Source organism: Dicentrarchus labrax, unplaced genomic scaffold (genome assembly GCF_905237075.1).
Source record: "Dicentrarchus labrax unplaced genomic scaffold, dlabrax2021, whole genome shotgun sequence".
NCBI lineage: Eukaryota > Metazoa > Chordata > Actinopteri > Moronidae > Dicentrarchus > Dicentrarchus labrax.
The window spans coordinates 30725730-30749106 of NW_026136711.1; the positions used below are offsets into that span (position 1 = coordinate 30725730).

The 23377-nt window shown below is 42.0% G+C and overlaps 2 protein-coding genes across 9 annotated transcripts in view; one reads left to right on the top strand and one right to left on the bottom strand.

Annotated features, from left to right (window-relative positions):
• stab1 (stabilin 1) overlaps positions 1-1995 on the top strand; it is a 72845-nt gene extending 70850 nt beyond the window's left edge. For all 3 annotated transcript variants that reach the window (XM_051413940.1, XM_051413939.1, XM_051413941.1), the window contains 2 exons: positions 394-498; positions 1808-1995. In XM_051413940.1, coding sequence (XP_051269900.1) covers positions 394-498; positions 1808-1876 — 174 coding nt within the window. In that variant the 3' untranslated portion in view covers positions 1877-1995. The remainder of the gene's footprint in view (positions 1-393; positions 499-1807) is intronic.
• The window catches only part of ccdc71 (coiled-coil domain containing 71), a 53618-nt gene that overhangs the window by 14933 nt on the left and 15308 nt on the right, over positions 1-23377 (bottom strand). For 2 of the 6 annotated variants that reach the window (XM_051413973.1, XM_051413974.1), the window contains one exon: positions 18097-21756. In XM_051413973.1, the coding sequence (XP_051269933.1) occupies positions 20679-21746 (1068 nt within the window). In that variant the 5' untranslated portion in view covers positions 21747-21756 and the 3' untranslated portion in view covers positions 18097-20678. Of the gene's footprint in view, positions 1-5019; positions 5431-6548; positions 6931-14083; positions 14158-18096; positions 21757-23377 lie in introns of those variants that run through there. The other 4 variants (XR_007886378.1, XR_007886375.1, XR_007886376.1 and 1 more) reach the window with 4 other exon arrangements.

The following is a 23377-nucleotide window of genomic DNA, read 5'->3' on the forward strand; positions in this document are numbered from 1 at the left end:
GGCACAAATTGCACATAAACACAGATGTGCTTCATGCAGCACGAACACAGAGTGGCTGTTCGGTTCTCTTACATGTTGGACGCAAAGAGAAAAAGCCATTAAGGGTTTTAAATTAGATTTTGTTGTCAATTAGGTTGAGAGAAAAGTGTTAACATGTAGTAAAGGCGATGGAGACAATTCAGGCAACTGTTTTCAACAGGATGTTTGAGGGTTATAGTACAGGGCTCAATATCTCAAAATGCCAGATAATCAGCTCAATTAATCGGTCTATTAATAAAGCATCCAGAGACAGACAAAGTTTAATTCATTAAAGTTAATGTGTCTGTTAATATCTCAGCAGTCAGTGATTCGGCTACTGTTAGCTGACAGTCATTGTTGTTTCCTCTGTGACAGAATGAGGATGAGGACGGTGCGGCGGGAGGCAGCAACAAGCCCACACTGGTCTCCATCCCCAACCCGCTGTACAACGGCTCCAGGGCCTTCAACGAGCCGTTTGGGGTGAGTCGATCTCAGTATGACTGAATATTTACATTTACAGTCTGTGCTGCTCACTGAGGAGCCAGTAGGCAGCCATTCAGTCGGCGTTAAAACTACACAAGCGGCCGTGTTGCTTCAGGTACCAGCGAGAAGTAACAGATCCGTAAATGTGAAGGTTCCTCAGACACCAGCACACTGTACAGCAGTTTATAATACTGTGAGACATTAAAATACAGCTTTAATGTAGACGTTGTGTTGTAGCAAAAGTTGAGCCAAACCAACTTTTTTGGTCAATATTAACTCTTAATACAGCCACACGTTCAACATAACACCACAACCATAACATCTAAATACACTACAAAAGTGACCTACGGCGTTGTGAGCATTTATACTTACGCTAGTTTGTCTGCATCGCTCTGCAAATAACAGCCGAGAACCCAGCTGGCGGGTTTCTACGCCACCGTGTTGAGTTTCTTGGTGAAACTCTCCCTCGTGTCCCTCTTTAGTCTGTCTTGTGTTTTCCCCCGTCGCCGTGGAGTGAGTACGTCCCACGTGTTCCTGTTTGTTTGTTTGTTTGTTTGTGTATGTTGATGGATTCTCAATAAACATTACCTGGGTTTGGTAAAGTCATCACCCATTCTCAGACAATGCACACACACCAAGCAGACCAATCGTAGTTGTTGTGGTCTGCGTCACCACGATGGGAATCGAGAACCTTATCGTATTCCACCGAGCTGATCAATTCCTTCTTTGTCAGTGCCACAATGTTTTTCTGATAGTTCACCATCACAAAACAATGTGAAACTGATTCGTCTACGCTGTTAGAAACAAGAGGAGTCACGGTGGAGAGGAAGAAACTCAAACTACTATAACTCTTCTCTTTTTGTACTCTGTGTTCAGAGATAATAAAACAGTTGAGCTGATTCAACGCAGAAGTATGAATCTGGCTTTAGTAGATGTGTCCCGAATGGATGCTACCAATCGGCATTGATCAAAATCCAACCATGTCTTCACTGTTTCGTCAACCTCAGGCTGTTAGTGTTGCTGCTCTCCTTTATGACAGCTGGCTCTACAGTACAATCACTTCTCTGCATATCCAAGTGAAAGTGACACCACACATAAAACATTATCTGGGCGCAGCAGTGAGTCGGATCTGCTCTGCTATGACTTATTAAAATCATATTTCTTCTGTTGTCTTTGCTTCCTCCTCCTCTAACACTGATGAGACGAATCTGGGAATCGGTCATAAATATTCACTCTTTGACCAAAAGTATGTGGACAACCCTCCATGTGGGTTTCCCGGTTTGACCATTTCCTCTCCTCCCTACAGGACGCCAGTCAGGAGCTGGAGCCAGCAGAACCTGAACAACCTCCAAACATTCTTGACTTGGACCAATAGAACCACTCGGACCAGTAAAACTGTCTGTTTACATACCACAATAACCGGTCGGCTTCCTGTATCCGAATAAGAAATAAAAGTTGTCTGTTTACTGAACCCAGACGCTCTCTGGGAGGAAATTAATGGATCAAATCATTCTGTGCTAAAGTGTTTCTGGCAGTTGTGAACCAGCTCTATGGTGTGTTTTGGCCTCTTTTAGCTCCTAGATTTACTCTTTTGGTTCAGTCCCAGTGTTTCCAGCATCTGATTGAGATCTGGTTTGGTCTCCACCAACTCCTGAGGAAAAGAAGATGTCCCTCTTTCTTAAGCTAGTCTCGACCTCTGTATGTTTCATTGAGGAACAGTTACAAATATGTAGGACACATTTTCACTGAAGAAAATTAAAGCTAATACAACAGATAGTATTAGCATAATATAACACACCCTCCCTCCTACAACAACAAAGGTTGCAACGGAAAAATACTAAAAACAAGCAGTGAAAATGGTGTCCAGTAGACCACACGAGGAGTGTACACTATGGGTTGTTACCGTTGTCTGTCTGCCGGGTGGGAACGTAGCACCAGTGAACCCCCAAATGGAGGTTAAATCTGAAAGTAGATGGTAGATTTCAGATAAAAAATACAAATTTATTAATAAATAGATGGTGAATTTGAACATTTATGTGTCAGTGGCTGGTAGATGTCCACATTTTAGAGTACAGTGAGTGTTATACAAGCCAGGTCAGTCCAGGAAGCCAAAAGCTTCATAGAAGGGCAGAGTTGGTCTTTAATTTAATCTGGTCTAAATATCTATATATATAGATATATAGACCATAGAGCTCCATTGTTGTCCAGAAACTATTTTAACAATCAACAAGACATGTTCCTTCTTCATTATGAACACACACAGTGTAGTTTATTATGATTTAATCCCACATTCACCGTCCTGCTGCTGGAAATATTCACTTTATATTCCACCGGGTGCAACGCGGTTGCTGGAGCTGCTATTTTAGACGGCGCTTGTGATTCCAAGAGACCTTGCAGCCGTTTCAGAAGCAGCTCTCTGCTCTGCTTAAAATACGCACCAAGTCTATTTTTGACTGACGCCACGTGAAGCTGCACAGAGCAGATCGAGTCAGGCAGGAAGTCAGACCCAGGAACGTCAAACAGCATCTGGTCATTTTTCAAAATAAATCATAAAAACATCAACAATCATCAACATTTGCAACATTCGACCAACCACTTGCTCACAGTGGGAGCTGTTGGGTCCAGACCTGTTCTATTTGTAAAGTGTCCTGATATAACAATGAACTTCTGAAACACTCCCGATCGGGCATGGCGGCGTCATAGAGCCCGGTGGAATCGATTAATTGATTAATCCATTCACAAACTTTGGCTGAAAACTATAATGACCTTCAGTGGTGATCGGAGGAGCCTCAGAGTGTCACACTGGAGAGGCTGCATTTGCTCATACAAAACAAAATGTCCGCCATCATTTCAAATCATAACCTCAGAGAAGACGTTTAACTCTCTACCGCTGTCATTAATCAATAATCATTGATCATTAATGGCTCTGTGAATGTGCTGAGTCTGTCAACAGTTAAATGACGAGTAGAGACGGTGTGAAGGGAATCACTGCAGGCTCGTCTCACACCGGTGAAACCCCCGACCACCACAAGACCTCATAGACAGATGGTGGTCTGATGACATCATTGGTAGGGTTGTTGTTGTTTGTCTTTTGGCTGCACTGACGTCACATGACAACAAAGGCTCCACAGTGAACCAACGTCACTGAGTAATGGCAGGCCCTGTCCTAACACGTTATCTCACACATAAAAAATAAGTGTTTTCACCTCCGTGGTTGGTGAATGAAGCCAAGGAACAAAGACTGCAGTTCCTCAAACGGCCACTAGAGTCCGCCTCCAGAAGTGAGTCAATCTCCTTAAGGCCTCATATTAAAATGCAGCAGAAATAAACATGTTTACAGCCGGGTTTTTGTCTCCGACAGGTGGGTGACGATAGTAATCAGGCTCCATTCAGCTCCACCTTCACAGCGACTCTTGAGAAACCTGTGAGTGAGTTTATAGTTTTAACCTTTAAATCCACAAATCTGTGTGTAAATTAATGAGTTCAGTCTGATCTCAGAACGATGACAGTTGCACAAAGACATTTTAAATCTGAAATTAAAGTGGAATAAAAGTTCTAACCTTGTGTTAAAGCAACAGTTCAACATTTAGAGAGATATATGTCTGAGATTGATTCCCTCTCCAATCTCTCCATTAAATACAGCTACAGCCACTTAGCTTAGCTTAATCTGACCTGGTTCTCTCCAACATTTACAAAATCTGTCTACCAATGCCTCAAAACCTCACTAATTAACATATATATATATATATATATGTATATACACACATATATATATATATATATATATATATATATATATATATATATTGTTCAAAAACTTAAATGTCTCAACAACAATTTTCTGTTTTATGAGGGGTTATGTGCCAAACTATTTCTCTGCTCTGAGTCATTGCCTGGCAACCGGCAGAGACTCCAGGAAGTTTGCTGTGTTTTTTTAAACTGCTCCAACAAACTTTTAATACTCTCCGTAAAATCTTCACGTTCGCTTACATCCTGAGCGGCGTGACCCTGAAAGAACAGGCAGCCGAACAAACAATGAAATGCCAACAAAGTCATCTTGGCCTCAAGAAAAATAGTGGACCTTCTTCACTATTTTCAATGGTCTTTTCTACCTTAATGAAGCCCATTCACACACACACAGTCTCAGAGTGAGAGCAACAGGGCCGTCGTGCAAGGTGCTGGCAGGGCGAGTGGACATGATTAGACTTGAATTCGTCCCTGGCAGAGCAACTTGAAAATGTTTCTACGTCATCTAGAAAAACTGCGATTAAACCGACCTTAATGAACCCGTTACAGAAACATACAAAGATGAGAGACTGGAGGAAAATAACAGAGTATGAAGAGTTTCTGTTCTGAAGTCAGCCTGAACACAAACCCACAGATGAACTCGTACACACACGCTTGGTGCGTCCGCTGCTGCAGAGTTTATACATTCAGTGTTTGCAAAATCAACACGACACAAATTCTCCAAAAGTAAATTTCTTGGTGTGATGTGAAAATTCACTTGAACAGTCTAAAGCCATGCTAGTGTTTTATTTTTCCACCAAACCTTTGTACTATTGTTCTAAGGATACATCATCAACGACCTGTAGATTATGATACACACACAAACATCGGATTGCTAACATGCTGATGTTTTCCACTAACAACGACCACGCCATCGAACGTATGAAATAAGACATTTATTGCACATAATGAATGAATGTGAACCGATGTGGTATACTGAGGGATGAAGGGTTGAGGGATGATTGGAAGAACGGATGAGAGTTCGGGGATGAAGGGAAGAAGGGATGAAGGTCAAGGGATGAAGGTTTGTTGGCGGATGGATGGAGGGGTTCAGCGCGATGGTAAGAGGGAACCGAGTGGGTTGTGAGACTCTGAGTGGGGGAGCTGTCTCTTTGAATCTCTTGTAGAGAGCCCCAGTGGTTCCTGTATTTGGATAAGAGAGGGAGAGAAAGGGTTTGGGGGGGAGGGATGTGGAAAATGAGTCAAGGAGGGAGTGAAAGGATAAGGTTGCTTAAGTAAGTTTGAGCGGAAATGAGATGAGTGCAGGGCGTGGTCTTTGTTCCCAAACCTAGTTATAAAACTTCATTTATTTAGTATTAAAGTATTGAAGGAAGAAAGGAAACCTACATTATATTTTATAGTAATCTTTTCACAGGTTGGTGAAACTCAACGTATCAGTGACGCATTAAGTGAGTTTGAGCCACAGACGTCGTTATAATAGTTGAGATATTTCAGTCTGAACCAAAGGGATGGACCAACCAACACTGACTCATCCTTGGAGTCACGCTGCTAGCATGTCTAGGAATTGATAGATTCATTGATTGATTGATGACATAATCATTAGTTTCAGGACCTTCTGTGGTGTTTGTTCATCACTGCACCACAGGACGAACTGAGGGAATCAGCATTTTCTTAATGAAACAAAACATTGCAAACTGTTGGTATCCGATCGTAACATCTGTTAAAGCCAAAGACGACCATTAAGTTTTGATCCTCTGTTGGATTTTCCTTCATTTCTTTGCTGCCAGAACTGAATATTTTGCCGTTTTGTTTACATTAAAGCCGCAGAAATCTGCTTTAGTCTTCATGCTGATTGTATTTGATGTGTCTGTATTTCTCATTGGCCTCCACATCTGTTCGTTTCCCGACTTCTGTTTTACCTCATGGCTGTCTAAACAGAAGAAATGTGTTTTGTTTACACAGCCAGCTGATTTCTGTTTTCTGTGAGAGCAGCCATGTTGTTTATGATGGAAGGAGCCAGTTTTCTTCTTCTAGTTCTTCCTCTTCCTCTCTCCGGCTCGTCTGTTCGAGGCAGAAAAAGAGATCGTTGTTATTCTGCTGCGTCTACTGCTGGCTCGCACTGAAAAACGCTTCCCTTCTTCGTAGACCTTCACTTTAAATAGCTTTCCACCTCTGCTGCCGACATTCAAGACAAAAAACAACAACCTGACCTCCTTCCTCTGCTGTCAGACAGTTTTTATTGGTTTGACAGTTCAGCAGAAAGCGGCGCACACATTGAACATTAAGTGTAATTACTGAGATCAGAGTATCTGTGACGAGGTAACCTTTCCAAAATGGAGAGCGAGCAGCTGTGGAGGTTACTGTTCCGGCTGTTTCTCTGCCTGCTGAGCTCCCTTCCCCCCAACACACAAAGAGCTGAGCGGCAGCGCTGGCTGCAGAGAGGAGCAGCTTGGAAATGGTTTTGCCTGAGGAGCAACGCTGTGGGGGGAGAAAGAGGGGAGGGGGGAGGTAGTGAAGACCGGAGACCCCGACCTCCACTGCTGCAGGCTGGCTGGCTGTTTGCCGCCACTGCAGACCTCATTTAAAACCGGTGTCGCTGGTTCACATCTGACCTCCTGTCCGATGAAACGTTTAGATCAGGTCTGATGTTCAACACAAAGAGCTGGAAGTGACAGCTGGTTCCTGTAGAGTGGAAACGGAAGAGCTGGTTTTTTAATGGCCACATTCACACATACAAAGAGTTGGTCTCTCTCTCTCTCTCTCTCTCTCTCTCGTCTTTCATGAGTCCGAAGCTTGCGGGCTTGTTTGCATCGCAGCTAATTTACATACTCAGCTTTGATTAGGCAAATATTTTTTCACGTTGCCAATAACGACGTGCAACAGAGTAGTTTACGTCTTGAGCGATGTATTTTCATCCATCGTTTGTCTTATTATTCAATTCTGGGTAGCTCGAAAATTGCAGAATCCAATGTTAATGGGTTTTCAAGTGGGTCAGAAATCTACTTGCCCAAATCAGAGTTCTTTAGAGGCCAATATCAGAAATCCCTCCAATACTGCCTAAAATCGCCCGATATCGGAATCAGTATTTGGAAGGAAAAGATAGGATAGGGGTGGTCAGATTTACTGAAATTATTTGGATTTTGGTTTTAACGTTACAGATGTACAATGAACTGGTCAATGGTCCGATTCTAAAGTTATAAATCGGTTGACTAAAGCTTTGAACAACGTCTTCACTCTCATAAAATGAAAAGGTCAACTTGAGCGTCTCGCGTCAAGAGTAACATTAGCACAGTGTAGCTCTCAAGGTCGGTACATAAACTCACATGTCCGACATCACAGACATTGATTTACAGTCACCATCAAATCTAAGATCTAAAGTTTGGAAGACATTTGGATTCTATAAGAAGGGAGTAAAGTCTGTCGAAAAATGATTAAGTACAGCGACAAATCTTAACACTCACTTGGTGAGGTTGGCATTGTGACATTTGTCTTTTTTTCCCCTCTAAAGAAACAAATAATTGCGATTTCCTGGTATTTAATAAAATCTGTATTTGAAGATCAGTAATGTCCCTTTTATAGAATAGGCTTATTTGAATTTAGACTGGAAATCTACATTAAATAAATGTTAAGAACTGTATCAGATTGAATCAAATTGTTCCATATTAAAATGTCTCGTGTCTTTGACAAATGACCTTGTTTTATCTGTCTTGCACTCAAACTTGTGGCAAACCGCACAATTCATAGTTGAATTTCTGCTCTTATCTCTAAAGCCACCAAACTAAACTCCTGTTTCCAGGTTTATTGAAAGCTTGCTTGTGCTTTTACCCGCAACCATTTTCTTGTGAATGCAATCAGTACAAGAAAGAAGGAGGATTACGGACTCCTCAGCTATTTCCATCATCAGCTCCAGAAAAAACCTGTTTTTTACCACTTACCCAATCAGGTGAGTGAGTTGCAAGAGTTACTCTCCCGACGAGGTATTTTATTTGCACCAGGAAATCAAGCAATCCTCATTGTTGAGCCCTGAACTGTGAAGCTTTTTGAACTTTTCCTTCATTTAGTCAGAAATTCTTTACCATAGTTGAGTGAAGTAGAAAACAACTCTGTGCTTCAGTTTCACAAAGCAATCAAATCAAGCTGCTTGGTCACTTGGTTGTCTGTATGTCCAAGGACATTTACACAACGTTGAACCATTCTCAACTTCTCCACGTTGTGCTGCAGTGACAAGACTTTACTGGCACATGACAACAGTCAATGCCTTGTTTGTCTTGTGGTAGTCTCGGTAGCTCGTCAAAGAGAGCAGAGAACGGTCTGAGTCACAGTGCCAGCATGTTTCATGAGTTCGGTTAACAAATGTCATTCTGTTGTATCTCCAGTATTTGAGTTTGTAAGTGTGAACGGGGTTATAACAGGTCCAGAAGATCATGCGAGGTCCAACCCCCTTTTCACAACTAAAGACTCAAACATTCACAGTGAATTTAACCTCAAAATAACATCTTGGCACCACAAACCAGGAATAAGGACCTAAAAGGTGATGACAAAGGTTTTATGTAAATGTGCTCTGATGAGAGGCAGCAACAATAGACCTTTTTCATAGCAGCCACTTTAAACTGCAACAGTAGGATAAACACAGGTGTTACCAGTGATACTGATAAAGGTTCAGTTCCATTCAGGTCAAACAAAGTCTGGGTGCTGCTGTTCCTGTTGGCTCACTGAAAAGACTCTGCTACACTAAATTGAACAGAACCTTAACTGGTGTCAATGGTAACACCTGTGTTTACCCTACGACCACCCACCTAGAGCTAGGGTCTGTCCGAGGTTTCTGCCTCTTAAAAGGACGTTTTTCCTTGCCGCCATCGCCAAGTGCTTGCTCATGGTGGGAACTGTTGGGTCTCTGTAAATAATGTTATAAGGAGTTCGGTCTAGACCTGCTCTATTTGAAAAGTGTCCTGAGATAACTTCTGTTATGAATTGGCGCTATACAAATAAAATTGAATTGAATTGAATTGAATTGAATTGAATTAAATCATCAAAAACATGGGTCACTATTCTCCTTTTTCAGGCTCCAGCCGAAAGCACAAAGCATTAATTCCCTGGAAGCACACAGGTAAGCCTCCGCCTTCATGGAGCAGCATCAGATTTCCTATAACTCCCTGGGGATGGATTCTCCACTCCACTGACTTCTCTGGAAATCAACTCTATCACGGATTCCACTAGCATGAACTGCCCTGGGAGAACAAATCAGGCATAGAAACTGGTTTAGGGGTGAAAAAGGAGTGAAGAATGTGAGAGCAGATAGAAACACAGAGCCAGTGGGCAGGAGGGGGTCCGGTAAATAAAGTAAATGAAAATTAGAGCGACAGAAAGGTTTAAATGCAACGGTTTCACTAGAGAAGTAATTTGTTTTTACATCTTTGGGAATTAATTAACTCTAAGCCTTGCGGCAATACCAGCTTCAAACAGGCCACAACATGCATGAGTGCCATCTGTTACCAAGACCTGAGAAGGATACAGGCCTCATCTGAACGCTGCTATTGATTAATACTGACAATCTGATGTATCTTACTGAACTGAATCAGTAAATAATGTTCCACTTGGTCTCAAGATCACCCAGTGTCTTTATTTAGCTCTGATCTACACGAGCCGGGCAGTCAACTCCATCGTATCAATGACAATACCATTACAAGAAGTTCATTATTGATACTGACAAAAGCACGATGTCTGAGCATTAGTTGTATTAAGGCTGCCACAGAAATGTCGATGATTCAAATCATCAGTCGAGAAGACCCAGAGTCGACTGCATGGCTAGCTCCGGCAATGACTGTCAATGAAGTCTGCTAAACCACTTTTAAACTAGACGATGGTTCAACCTCCTCTACTGCAGCAGCCCGGCAGGAGAGACGCTCTGTGGTATGTTGAGATTTTATAACTGAACTATGAGCAGGCCTCACACTTTCACTTTGTTTTCACACCACCTACGTGCTTGTAGGCTAAAACACGAGCGGTCATGTAGCTACGTTTCCACCACAGGAACTGCTGATATAGGAGTTTAATGTGCTGCTGAACTGAAGAAAGAAAAGCAACAAATAGTAAAATCTTTGTCTAGAACAACCAAATCCAGTCAGATACAGTCGTGTGGTTTGTTCAGCACAACTCTGTCCCGATCGTTCCTGGGCCTTCAGGAAGTTTCAGGAAGAACATGAGCTATAATGGCGCAAAATGCAAAATGGCGCCGTCCTAGTGGGAGCCTGTTATAGTAGCTCCGGGTATTACTGTCGGTTTTTAGTGTTTTTAGTCGTTTTGTAGTTTGTTTTTATATCTTTATTTTTCATTGCTCTGTGCATCTTCACACCACTCTACGTGGAGATGCTTTTTTCAGTGGTTTGGGCACTTTATTGCACTTTGGTCTCTCCGGATGACTGGGAGCCATGCCTGCAACAATGCCTGCAACTCCGCAGGCATTGTTTACACTCGCGACCAGCTGATGGCCCTGAGGTACCCGACCCTCTTGGCCGGAGAGAGACCCTCCATACCGGAGGAGCTAAAGAGGAGATGGTGAGGCTGCAGAGCCGGGGTTAAACGGAGGATAGAGAAGAGAAAGTTTAAACCCTACATCCCTGCAGTCATCACTGGAAACGTGAGGTCTTTGGCAAATAAAGTGGACGAACTGGAAGCGCTCACCAGAACGCAGCGGGAGTACAGGGAGTCTAGTATCTTGTGTTTCACAGAAACATGGCTACAAGAGCAGATACCGGACTCCAACGTCACCATTCCCGACTTCCAGATGGTCCGAGACGACAGGGACACCGCCATGACCGACAAGAAGAAAGGAGGGGGACTTGCCGTGCTTATCAACAACAGGTGGTGTAACCCTGGGCACATCTCTGTGAAAGAGCGTGTCTGCAGCCCGGACATTGAGCTTATTGCCGTCGGACTACGTCCATTTTATTTGCCAAGGGAGTTTTCGCCATCACTGTTACATTCCTCCATCTGGGAAAGCAGAAGCAGCGTGTGACGTCATCCACGCTGTGACTGCAGGACTTCAAACAAAGCACCCTGGGGCCTTCATCATCATCACAGGGGACTTCAATCATGTTTCTCTTTCATCCACACTCCCAACCTTCTACCAGTTTGTCACATGCACCACCAGAAACAATAAAACCTTGGACCTGCTGTATGCAAATGTTAAAGATGCGTACAGCTCCACTGCCCTGCCACCACTGGGCAGGTCAAACCACAACCTAGTCCGGCTCTCACCATCATACAAGCCTGTGGTTCAGCAGCACCCGGTCACAGTGAGGACAGTGAGGAAATGGTCTCCCGAGGCTGTGGAAACACTGCATGGAGCGCTGGAGGCCACCGACTGGGATGCTCTGTATGAGCCACACGGGGAGGATATTAATGGCCTAACTGACTGTGTCTCTGAATACATTGGGTTGGGAACAGCTGGGGGTAACGAACAACGAGCCAACAAGTTGAACCAGTTCTTCAATAGGTTCAACTCTAACTCCCCCACCACCTCCTGCCCCACACCACCCTCATCATCCCCATCCCCCCACCCCCCTGCTGACATCCACCACGGACTCTTTCACACCTCCCACCCTCAGGACATCCTCACATCTCCCACAGCCCACTGTCACCTCCTGCAGCAGACACCTCTCTGCATCACCTTTGTCATCCCCACCCCCAAACCTACTGCTGACACCCATCGCAGATCCTGCCACATACCCCACCCCCCAATCTGGACTTCACTTCACATCCAGCCAGGTGAAGAGAGAGCTGGAGAGGCTCAAACAGAGGAAAGCTGCTGGACCGGACCGCATCAGCCCTCGAGTACTGAAGGCATGTTCCAGCCAGTTCTGTGGAGTTTTCCAGCACCTCTTCAACCTCAGTCTTCACCTTCAGAGAGTGCCAGTGCTCTGGAAAACATCCTGCCTGGTCCCAGTGCCCAAAAAAGGACGTCCTGTGGCACTGGAGGACTACAGGCCGGTAGCACTGACCTCTCACATCATGAAGGTCATAGAGAGACTGGTCCTGGCACACCTCAGACCATTAGTGTGCCCATCGCAAGACCCCCTGCAGTTCGCATATCAGCCCCATGTTGGGGTTGATGACGCCCTGATCTACCTGCTGCAGAAGGCTTACTCCTCACTAGAAAGACCCAACACCTCAGTCCGCGTCATGTTCTTTGATTTTTCCAGTGCCTTCAACACCATCCAGCCCGAACTGCTGAAGGCCAAACTGGAGAACACGCAGGTGGGTGCTCCCCTCATCACATGGGTCGATGACTATCTGACGGGCAGAGTCGTGTCATCTGCAGAAATTCTCTGACGACACGGCTATTGTGGGGTGTGTTGAGGGTGGGAGGGAGGCTGAGTACAGGGACCTGGTCGATCGCTTTGTGAAGTGGTGTGGGGAGAACCACCTGCAGCTGAATGTGGCAAAGACAAAAGAGATGGTGGTGGACTTTAGGAGGAACAAGCCCCTGCCCTCTCCTGTCAGCATCGGCGGGACCGATGTGGATATGGTGTTGGTGTGTAAGTACTTGGGTGTCACACTAGACAATAAACTGGACTGGTCCACAAATACAGAGGCCATCTACAAGAAGGGCCTGAGCTGGCTTTACTTCCTGAGGTTGAATGTCTGCAACAGGATGTTGCAAATGTTCTATCAGTCTGTTGTGGTGAGCACCATCTTCTTTGCTGCGGTGTCCTGGGGTGCGGGCATCGAGGCAAAGGACGCCAACAGACTGAATAAACTCATCAAAAAGGCAGAATCTGTTGTTGGCTTGAAGCTTGTCACCCTGGAGGAGGTGGTGGAGGAGAGGATGCTGGCAAAACTGCTGGCAATCATGGACAATCCCCCCCACCCCCTCCACACAACACCGGACAAGCTAAAGAGCAGCTTCAGCAACAGACTCATTCATCCCTGCTGCTCTAAGGAACGATACAGAAAATCGACACATAAACATAATTCATAGCAAGTTCAAAATGAGAGTAATTACAACATTTTCCACCACAACGACAAGTATCTAGCAGACACTACACCATACGCGAGTAAGTGTAAACCCATAATGTTAGATACAGTATATACAGTAGATATAGTAGATATAGTAGATATATTAGACACAGTAGGTGTTGACCAGACCAGGGTGGACCAAGCCAAACTGGACACACAGACGATTCATATAACAGCACATTATTCAACCCAGACAACAACAGCTTCAGAGTCAGAAAACATCAGCAGCAGATCAATTATGCAATTTAAGAGATAAAGAGCATGAAACAGCCGAGGACAATCAAAACAAGACAAAAAGTTTCTCCCTGATTATTAAAAATATATTGTGACAAAGAAGCTTCTGCTCTGATCTCAGGACAGTGACAGCCTAACTAGCCTCCACTGAACACTAATATGTTGGTATTGAATGGTGGATCTGCTGCTGAACTCAGGTCAGTGTGATGTTGACAGCAGCCGGTAAAATTACTTATTTCTTTTAATAAGTTTATGGACGTCTGAGGTGCCGAGTGGGAACGACTGAGGAACCAATCACCATTTTACAACTCAGTGTAGCATCAACATTGATCAAAATTACAATTAAATTACAAGGAAAAGTAGTAAATCCTCACATTTTAGAAGCTGCTCTAGTATATATTGTGAGGTACAGTAGTTTAATTTACCACAAAGCTCCAAATATCTTATTACTCTGCTTTTGAGTAAGTAAGTAACTAGTAACTGAAGCTGCCTTTCAGATAAATGTAGTGGAGTAAAAAGTATAAACTCTACATCTGAAATGTTGAAAATGGAGAAAGTAGCGTGAACAAAGGGTGCAGCTCACCTGGTAGAGCGCACAGCCCATGAGTCGTTACTGCAGCGGCCCGGGTTCGATTCCAACCTCCATCCTCACCTGTCCTATCAAAATAAAGGCATAAAAAAGTGCAAAAAATATTTTAAAAACAACGAAAAAATACAAAACCTCAAATTTGTACTTACAGACTTATTTGGACAGATATTAGGTGTTATTATATATATTATAATATATATATTATTATAATTATTATATGATTATTGATTAGTGGGGATGATAATTTTTGCATCAAAATTTTAATTTTCTTTAAAAAAATAAACTATATAACATTGTGATGATGTAATCGTGCTCGGGGAGTAACAGATTACATGTAACTTAGTTATGTAATCAGGATACAAAAAAGGATAACTAAAAAAATACAATCAGATTACAGTTACATTTAAATTTTTGATTATTTAGCAGGATTACAATTTAAAATACATTAGTTTTTCTTTAAAAATAAACCAAACAGAAAACAAATGTTTGATGCTAAAAATCTTCCATTTTATTTTCTAAGTTAAGTTAAATCGTTCTGTTTTCTTATTGATTAACTTACATCAATACTGCTTATTGACATCAAGTAATCAAGTTACATTATATTATTATTGTGATACTTGGATTAGGTTACTGACTACATTGTTTAACAGGTAATCAATAACTGTATCAGATTACATTTTTAAAGTAATTTGTTGGGTTTTGTATCAAACAAACTCTACAGGAACCTTCATTAAAATGCTGTTTGTCACATATTTTATCTTTAATACTGCAGGATGTTGTGATTTTTATATTGTTTTATAATATATTATTGATTGTGCAGCTCTATCAGCAGCAGATGTACTTATAGAGTAGATAGAGATAGAGCATAACTCACAGTATGAAGATGGTCTTTCTTTAATCTCCAGACTGTAAACTCACTGCTGCTACAGGAGCTTTTATTAAAGGATGTCATTGATATTATTAATTCACTTTCATTTTCCATATTTCTGACGATTCACGGTGGCACAACAGTGATCACGTGATCTCCTTCATCAATTGATTTCACCGGATCCCCCTTCAGTTGTGCTCATGGACAATACAACCTAATAGATGTTTATAAGAAGAAATCTTAACTTTTCAGATACATTTGATAAAAACAAGCTAAAAAAAAAAAAAGTTAAGTTTTTACAAAAAGGAAAATGTTCGTAGTTTTGGTTAATTTCTTGTTACAGGTTTTTAAATGTGAAAGTTTGTAAATATATGTTCGGATCTTTTCTTCTTCTTCTTCTTCATTACCGTAATAATATTTAACACTGGAATAATTTGGAAAAAGTTGATGAAGTCCTGCTTCTTCCTTACTTAATACAAAAGAAATTATTTTAAAATAAAAATTTTAAAAAAAAAAAAAAAAAAAAAATAATTTTTAATAAAAAATTAATAATTATTTTTAATAAAAAAAATATTATAAAAAAAAAAAAAAAAAAAAAAAAAAAAAAAAAAAAAAAAAAAAAAAAAAAAAAAAAAAAAAAAAAAAAAAAAAAAAATAAAAAAAAACAGTAAGTTTTTTTTAATGTTCTGCTTCTTCCTCAGCCGATACCATTAAATCACCAACAAGGTAATGTGTTTAATCTTTTAATTTAATAATTTTTTTTTTAATATAAAAAAAAAAAAAATAAATTTATTTTAAATTCAGATATCATGCAGGCAGATGTTTTTGTAAAAAAAAAAAAAGGGGCAGTTTCTCCACTGCCAGGGCATCCTAGATGGTACTTAATCACATTTCCTCCACTAGAAGGGCTCCCTAGATAGTATTTAATCACGTTTTCTCCACTAGAAGGGCACCCAGAAGGACATTTTTTCATGTTTTCTCCACTAAAAGAGCTCCCTAGATGGTACTTAATCACGTTTTCTACACTAGAAGGGCTCCATAGATCATACTTAATCACATTTTCTCCACTGGAAGGGCACCCTAAAGGACATTTTATCATGTTTTCTCCACTAAAAGGGCTCCCTAGATGGTACTTAATCATTTTGTTTTCCTCTAGAAGGGCTCCCTAGATAGTACTTAATCACATTTTCTCCACTAGAAGGGCACTCTAAAGGACATTTTATCATGTTTTCTCCACTAGAAGGGCTCCCTAGATCCTACTTAATCACATTTTCTCCACTGGAAGGTTGCCCTAAAGGACACTTAATCACGTTTTCTCCACTAGAAGGCCCCCCTTAAGGATATTTTATCATGTTTTCTCCACTAGAAGGGCTCCCTAGATAGTACTTAATCACGTTTTCTCCACTAGAAGGCCCCCCTTAAGGATATTTTATCACGTTTTCTCCACTAGAAGGGCTCCCTAGATGGTACTTAATCACATTTTCTCTACTAGAAGGGCACCCACAGGGTACTTTATCACGTTTTCGTGCACATTGGTCCGATGTAGAGGACACTTTAACATGTTTTATCTACCATAGGTACATCAAAGAGGGAACTTCTGCTGCTTCTTTTTTTAACATGGGGTCTCCACTGCTTGAATGTCTACTGGTACCCATAAATATTGTCCATCAATCCCTAACCTAATAATTCTCTATAAACAGATTGCATTATTTCATAAAGAATATCCTGTCTGCATCTTGTGTTTGAGGCTGACCAGGGCTGCACTTTACTGACTATATTAGAGTTTGCAGGGGTTTGATTTCCTCTGTCCACTGCAGAGAGACTTGTTTTACCATTGATATAGTTTTTACACTCATCAGTAAATATATGTACATAAAAATAATAACAAACTTTATGGATCTGGAGATTCGCCCATTCATTAACCATCGATCATTTCCTTCTTAGAGGCATTTTCCGTTACTTCCACCTGAAGTGTCCCACAACACAATCCTAACTCTTGAGCCTGAATTCTGTCAACCTTTATAGGGGATGTACACACAGCTGGTCCAAATACAACATGGTGGACTCCAAGGAAGAGGCCCTGCCTCGTCCATAGATAAAAACGTCTCATTCTCAGGTAACAAAAACACAACTATTCTTATTTTCAAGTGATGATACACGAATGAAAACATATCTATGAACATTATGTTCCATTTTCCAATAGATCCTCCTAAATGTTTCACACTGGACCTTTAAATTTGAACAAGACCAATTTTGTACTTCAATGATTTGGTTCCCATTGTAAGACAGACTTAGAAATGTGGTCCTTTAATTAACCAAGAAAATGCCTCACAATTACCTCAAGCCCCGTGTGACGACTTTAAATTGCTTGTTCTGTCTGACAAACAGCCCAAACCCAAAGACATTCTGTTTACTATCAAAAGCAGAGCTTACATTCTCTGCCCGAACCTGATTGGACGCGACATGGTCCAACGGGTTGGGGCCCAAAACTGCTGCTGTAGGTCAGGCTCAGACTGAATTAGTTATACATTTATATCCATTTATAATATATATTTAATATTTTATTAATAATGCATGCAACTGTAATTAATGAGTGAATTTGGTAATTATTAGTTCCGATAATAATATGCGTGTTATTTGCACAAAGTAATTTACTTTAGTAGTTTGCTTTATTTTAAGCAGAAATTCTGGTTTGGACCCAAAACTGCCTTCGTGGTTCGGGCTCACTCAGAATTCTTCTGGGGTCGGACCTGAATTTTGGGGCCTGATTAGAGCTCTAATCACAGGAGAACAAGGACAGTAGGAAATCCTTACAACTGAGAAGTTGGGAGTCCATTTTTCGGCATTATTACAATAAATAAAATTACTCTGTCTATTGACCGACTAATCCCTTTATAGTTTCAGCTCTATCACTCTCAGAGAGGGAATAAGTGCATTTCCCAGATGATCAACAGCGGCCCAGTGACACATGACTTTAGACTGTGAGTCAGTGGTCTAAGAAAATAATCTCATCACATTGAAATAAAATTAAACTCAAAAGTCAAAGTCAGCATTGGAGATCGTACTACATGTGTTGGAGTGAAGTCATTATGTTCTGGGAAATGTTGTAGTTGAGGATTAAAAAAGAAAAAAATACAGATTCTTTTCAGATCAGTTTTATTGAACAAAAAACTTTTCAAAGATCATGTAGGAAATACAATATTATACAAGTGTTGCACAAACAGGACTAACAGAAAGAAAGACCTAGAAAAGGGAATTGTAGATGGTGAACATGACTGTATACAAACAGATCTGAGAAGGGGCACGAAGAAACCGAGACTGTAAAACGTAAAAATTCACCAGAACATAGATGTGGAAATCCGTTGGGCTGACCAGCAAACACTGATGTGGTCTGAGTTTAAACAGTGGAACAGATTCCTAATTCATAGTGGATGGACCTCAAATCAGAAAGCACACGTTTCCACTTTAGAACTGCACAGCAACATGAAAACATGGTGTTTGGTTTTATTTTTTTTATTGAATTGTTTTCATGATATTTGAAACAAAACTGTAATTTAATGACCTAACTGCAGTTTAGTTCTGTCTTACCTGGACCTTAAGATATGGTGGTTTAAGTAGTCAACATTTATTTTTTGGAATAAAAGATGTAGTTTGACAAATTCATCTTAAAATCAAGGTCCGCTTTCTTCCACATTTAAACGGTCTCTGGATCTGTAAGCTCAGGAAAAAGCTAGCAAGTGGACTACGAGTTAAGATTTTGTTTCCGAGGTCAAACATAAACTTAAGCGCGCAATAACAACGTGTTTGTCTTGTGGAATGTAATTGTGCCCAAACATCTCAAACAAATTATTTTAAGGGGAATACACAGGAGTTTCTCACAGATAACATGAAAATGGATTCATGTGGTTCCTCACAGTAAGAACCCTTTGGAACGCACACAAGGCGGTTTAGCGTGCTCATCCCAACCTGCAGGGGGCAGCAGTGCAATCAGTCCCTCAAAGAATAACTCAGTGGAAGTCACTGCTCTTAAAACACTCCAATCTGAACTAGAAGAGAAACATGATGACATTCTTGTGCCAGTCATTTAATTCAGCACCAACATTGCAAAGTTAGCACCTGTAGCAAAAGACCAGTGTGGGTTCAAAGAAAGTGAAACCAAATTTTAGCGATCATCTCAAATATTTTCTACATGCTGCAGGAAATAAAAATATTAACGACTTTGATGCTCCTCCAGCGGTCGCTGGACAATGAAGCACTGACGCACTCTCAAAGTGCATTTTTTTTTTACTTCTAAAAAGGTGAGCAACAGTTTGATCACAGCTGAGCAATTCAAGAAACAAAAAATCTATAAAGTAGATTTTTGTTGGGAGATTCATTAACAGAGCAGAACACAGAGGAGTCCTGGTGGGAGATTTTAACTTGTCAAGAAACAAACATTATAAACATTTTTAAAATCAGCCTAACAAATGTCAATACTGACGATTGGTTGCCGGTGAAGTTCAGAAACTGGACAAAAGTAAATCTTGAGCAGCACTGATCAGCAACTGATGGTCATTTCCCAGCCAGAGTGCACATCTTGGAGGTTTTGTATCTGGTGTAAAACAAGCTTATGGAGGTGGACCAGGGCCACGTCATGGATGGAAGATTTTTGAGGGAAAGGTCAATTTGGAGAATAAACTCCATACAGAGCATCTGGAGATCATGTTTAATAATGAGAAAATGTGGGAGAGAATTCTTATATCTGAGAATTCTCAATGTTTTCCCACAATAAAGATTGATGTCAGAGGTCAAAATGTTTTCCCGAGGCCCGAGTCCTCTTCCATACTTGCTTTATTCTTGCTTCCATCAATTCATGATTTGTCAAATCTTCCCAACAATCAAAAATACTCTATAGGTCTTTTGTCTGCATGTGTGGATAAACTAAACCAAAGGAACACTTTGTGAAGGACTGAACAGATCATCCATGTATCAATCTATCTCTGTATGGGCAGCGGGTTTGATTCCCTGCTGTACTCGCTCCCAAAGCCTTTCTGATTTCCAGTGGAAACAACAAAAATACAAAAAAGGAAGACAAACTAAACACGTTTCTCTTTTCCCCCCTCTTGTTTAGTTTATTTGTTTTGCTGGAACCAACCAACCACCGCGTCTGCTCATCTGAAGACTTCTGAAACTGCCCTGCTCATCCACCAGTTCGGCTGGGCGTCCAGGTAAAAAATACTTTTTAACAAAATGGCGCTACACTTCAAATGAGTTATAAATACTCTTCAAACAACTGTGAGCCACACCCAGTGCCTTACTGTAGGGCAAAACCAATTCACCTTTGACCTGACAGTCAGTGGATGTTGCATCTCAAAACTCATCAGCAACATCGGTTAGCAGCCAGTCAACTCAAAGCAGAATGATGGTTGGTTGAAGTACTGAGTAGCGTAAACTAATGTAGACAGTGAAAACGTACCAGCATTCAGCTGATAGTCATTTCCCAGCCTGCTGGGAAAAGCATCATCTAACTTCAAAAGCCTTTCAATGCCAAGTGCCCCTGTCAGGAACCAGAACTTCCACTTACAGATTCCAATTTCTCTACCTCCAACACTCAGCAGAGATCACAAAAACCCATGTAATACGTCTGCTATGAACACTGGGGCTCAGCCAGGTAGAGGCTAATGGATGTAAAACACTAACATCTGCTAAAGGAGACAACGTGTGTGGGTTTGGGGAGAATTGTCATTTATTCTGGTATCTGAAGTCTCTCAGGACGTGGTTGAGGGGTTGGATCTGAATCACCGGAGACAGATTGACCTGTAAGATCTTCTGCGCTTTCCTGCGAGCCTCAGCCACTGAGCGAGAGTCATCTACCTTTATCACTTTCCATCTAAAACTGTTCTTGTCCTTCCAGCCATTTCTCTGCCGGGTCGTGTTGTTCAGCTCGTTGGAGCTCCGACCATCCCGGTGGAGGCCGTTGCTCCTCCAACCATTGCTGGTCATCTCTGTGTGAGTCTCTGGGAATGCCCGGCCATTGGCGTAAAAGACTGGTGCCGAATCTCCAATGAGAGCACCGTCCAGTCGGATGGGACAGGACAGGCTCTTCTGGCTGAACAAGGCCACAGCGTTGGTAGGCGCCCCGCCACCGTTCTGAGAAGGCTGCAAAGGTATTCCTGAAAGCGTTGGAAGGTGCTGTTGCTGTGAAAAGGCAACAGAGGGCGCCTCAGAAGACGAGTCCCAGGAAGTGTGGATCTGAAGTCTGGCTGTGTGGAAGCCAGACCGGCCTTCAATGTTGGTCAGTCTGAGGCATGGCCGCACCTGCGACACCTCTACAGTCCGATTGGGTGTCCTGCTGCAGATGATAGCACGATGGTCCACCAGCAGCTCTGGAGGGCGAACCCCCTGAATCATCGGTCTGCTCCTCTCAGGGGTGTTCCACGACGGGTGCACCTCTCTTTTCTTGGTCAGGGGCCTCTTCCCCCTCCTCTTGGCAGTGGGTCTGACGTTCCTGTTGGGTGGCTTCAGCATGTCTTCAGTGAGGGGTTGGTTTGTGCACGAGCGGTAGCCATACACATCCTTGCTGCGCAGCACGGTCGGCTTGTGGCCCTCTTCGTTCAGCTCCTGCAGGAAGGTGACCAGCTCCTCGCTGCTAGACAGGTCACGGGACATCGGGCTGAGGATCTTCAGGGCATCTAGGAGGACGTTGTGCCCCGCTGAGGAGATTCGCGACCAGGAATGAACCGCTCTCCTCTCTTCATTGGCGAATGTCAATGGCCGGCCAACCACGGGACCTCGTGCCCTGTGTGCCATGTTTCTAGTCCTGCCAGGAAAATACAGACAGCCTTTGGTTAAATGGAATCACAAAAAGGAACAACCCAAAGACTAATCAATAAAACCAAGTGATCATTATCAAAGTGTGTCAATCAGGCAACAAAAACAAGTCATCTGTTCAGAGCAAGTATGAACCCATCATGACGTCACCAATTGGTTTGTGGAGAACCGCTTTGAAGCCACGAGTTTGGCATAATGGTCATTGCCATGACAGTTTGTGGAAACCAGCAGGGGTGACATACAGACTCATTGGCTGCACAGTTTTGACTCGTCCATAGCAGGAAGCAATTGCAGTTTGCCTGATCACACACAATCTCGTAGTACAGCTAAACAGTGGCTGGACTAAAATATGATTAGGAGGTAAAACTACATTTATATTTTTTTCATGCCTGTGACATATTGATTTAGACATTGAAACTGTAGTGAAAGGTGTATGTGTTGTTGGTATGATGTCGATATGACTATGAACAGAACAATTTCACTGCATTTTTGCTGGGAACGGCTTGAAGAAAAATATAGCTCGAGACGTCGACTCTAGTGTGGCTGCTCTAATTTATTAACACAGGCACCAAAATAAAAAAGCTAGATGTTCCGCTATGCATTGCAACCGCAGGCAGTGTGGACCAGGCTTTACCCTCAGGTGTGCATAAACTACAGGTTATAAACAAATATGTGAAATTATCAATTATCGTATTGGCTGAAAAAAAAAAATCCATATTGTACATCCCTACATTTTTCTAAAAATAAAATTTATTTTTTAAATTTTATTTTGTCCTGTCAAGCACTTTGAGCTGCATTTTATGTATGAAAAGGTGCTGTATAAATAGTTATTTTATATTATTAGGTTTCTTAAAACATCTCTCTACCATCATGATCATCTTGCTGGTTCTGGGTGCTGTGACCTTCTGACCCCTGATCTCCTTACTGTTGGTTACGTGATCTAGGAGCTACAGTGTGCTCTGCAGCTGAGCTCACTGCAGGATGTGATTGTTACCTGAGTACCTAAGTTACCCGAATATAAAATGTTGAACGTGTACTGCTGCAGCTGTGAACACACAGGCTGGAGATTTTTATAGGTAGATTAATGCTCGGGTGAGACGCTCGTTTACTCTCGGCAGCAGTGTAATCAGACACCTCACATAGGCAGACCGGCAGACAGTAATACGCCGATTATAACAAAACAGTAAAGCTCCACATCTGCTGAGAGAAAGACCGCAGCTGGCTCGTTACTGTGAGCCGACGAGCAGGAGCCACTGTGACCTTCCCTCAGTTCAGCGCCAGTTCGACACCTTTACACCCCTTCATCTAAACGAACCTCGTTGGCTACCATGGCAACCAAGACCTTTGGGACAGCAGACACAATGCCCTGGGATCCTCTTCCAACAGAAAAAAATAAGAAAAACATCACCTGGTAGATCAGGTCTCTAGAAAGGGAAACTATAGCAAATATTACATTTATAATTTTATTCCCAGCACAAAAAACAAAACGACATACAGATTAATCAGCAACAATGCATGAAAGGACATTTATTATAATTGTATAATATTGGTTCCTCTTCTTCTTTAAATAAATATCGCAGTTGTGATTGTCCTTCTGCGTCACATGGCCA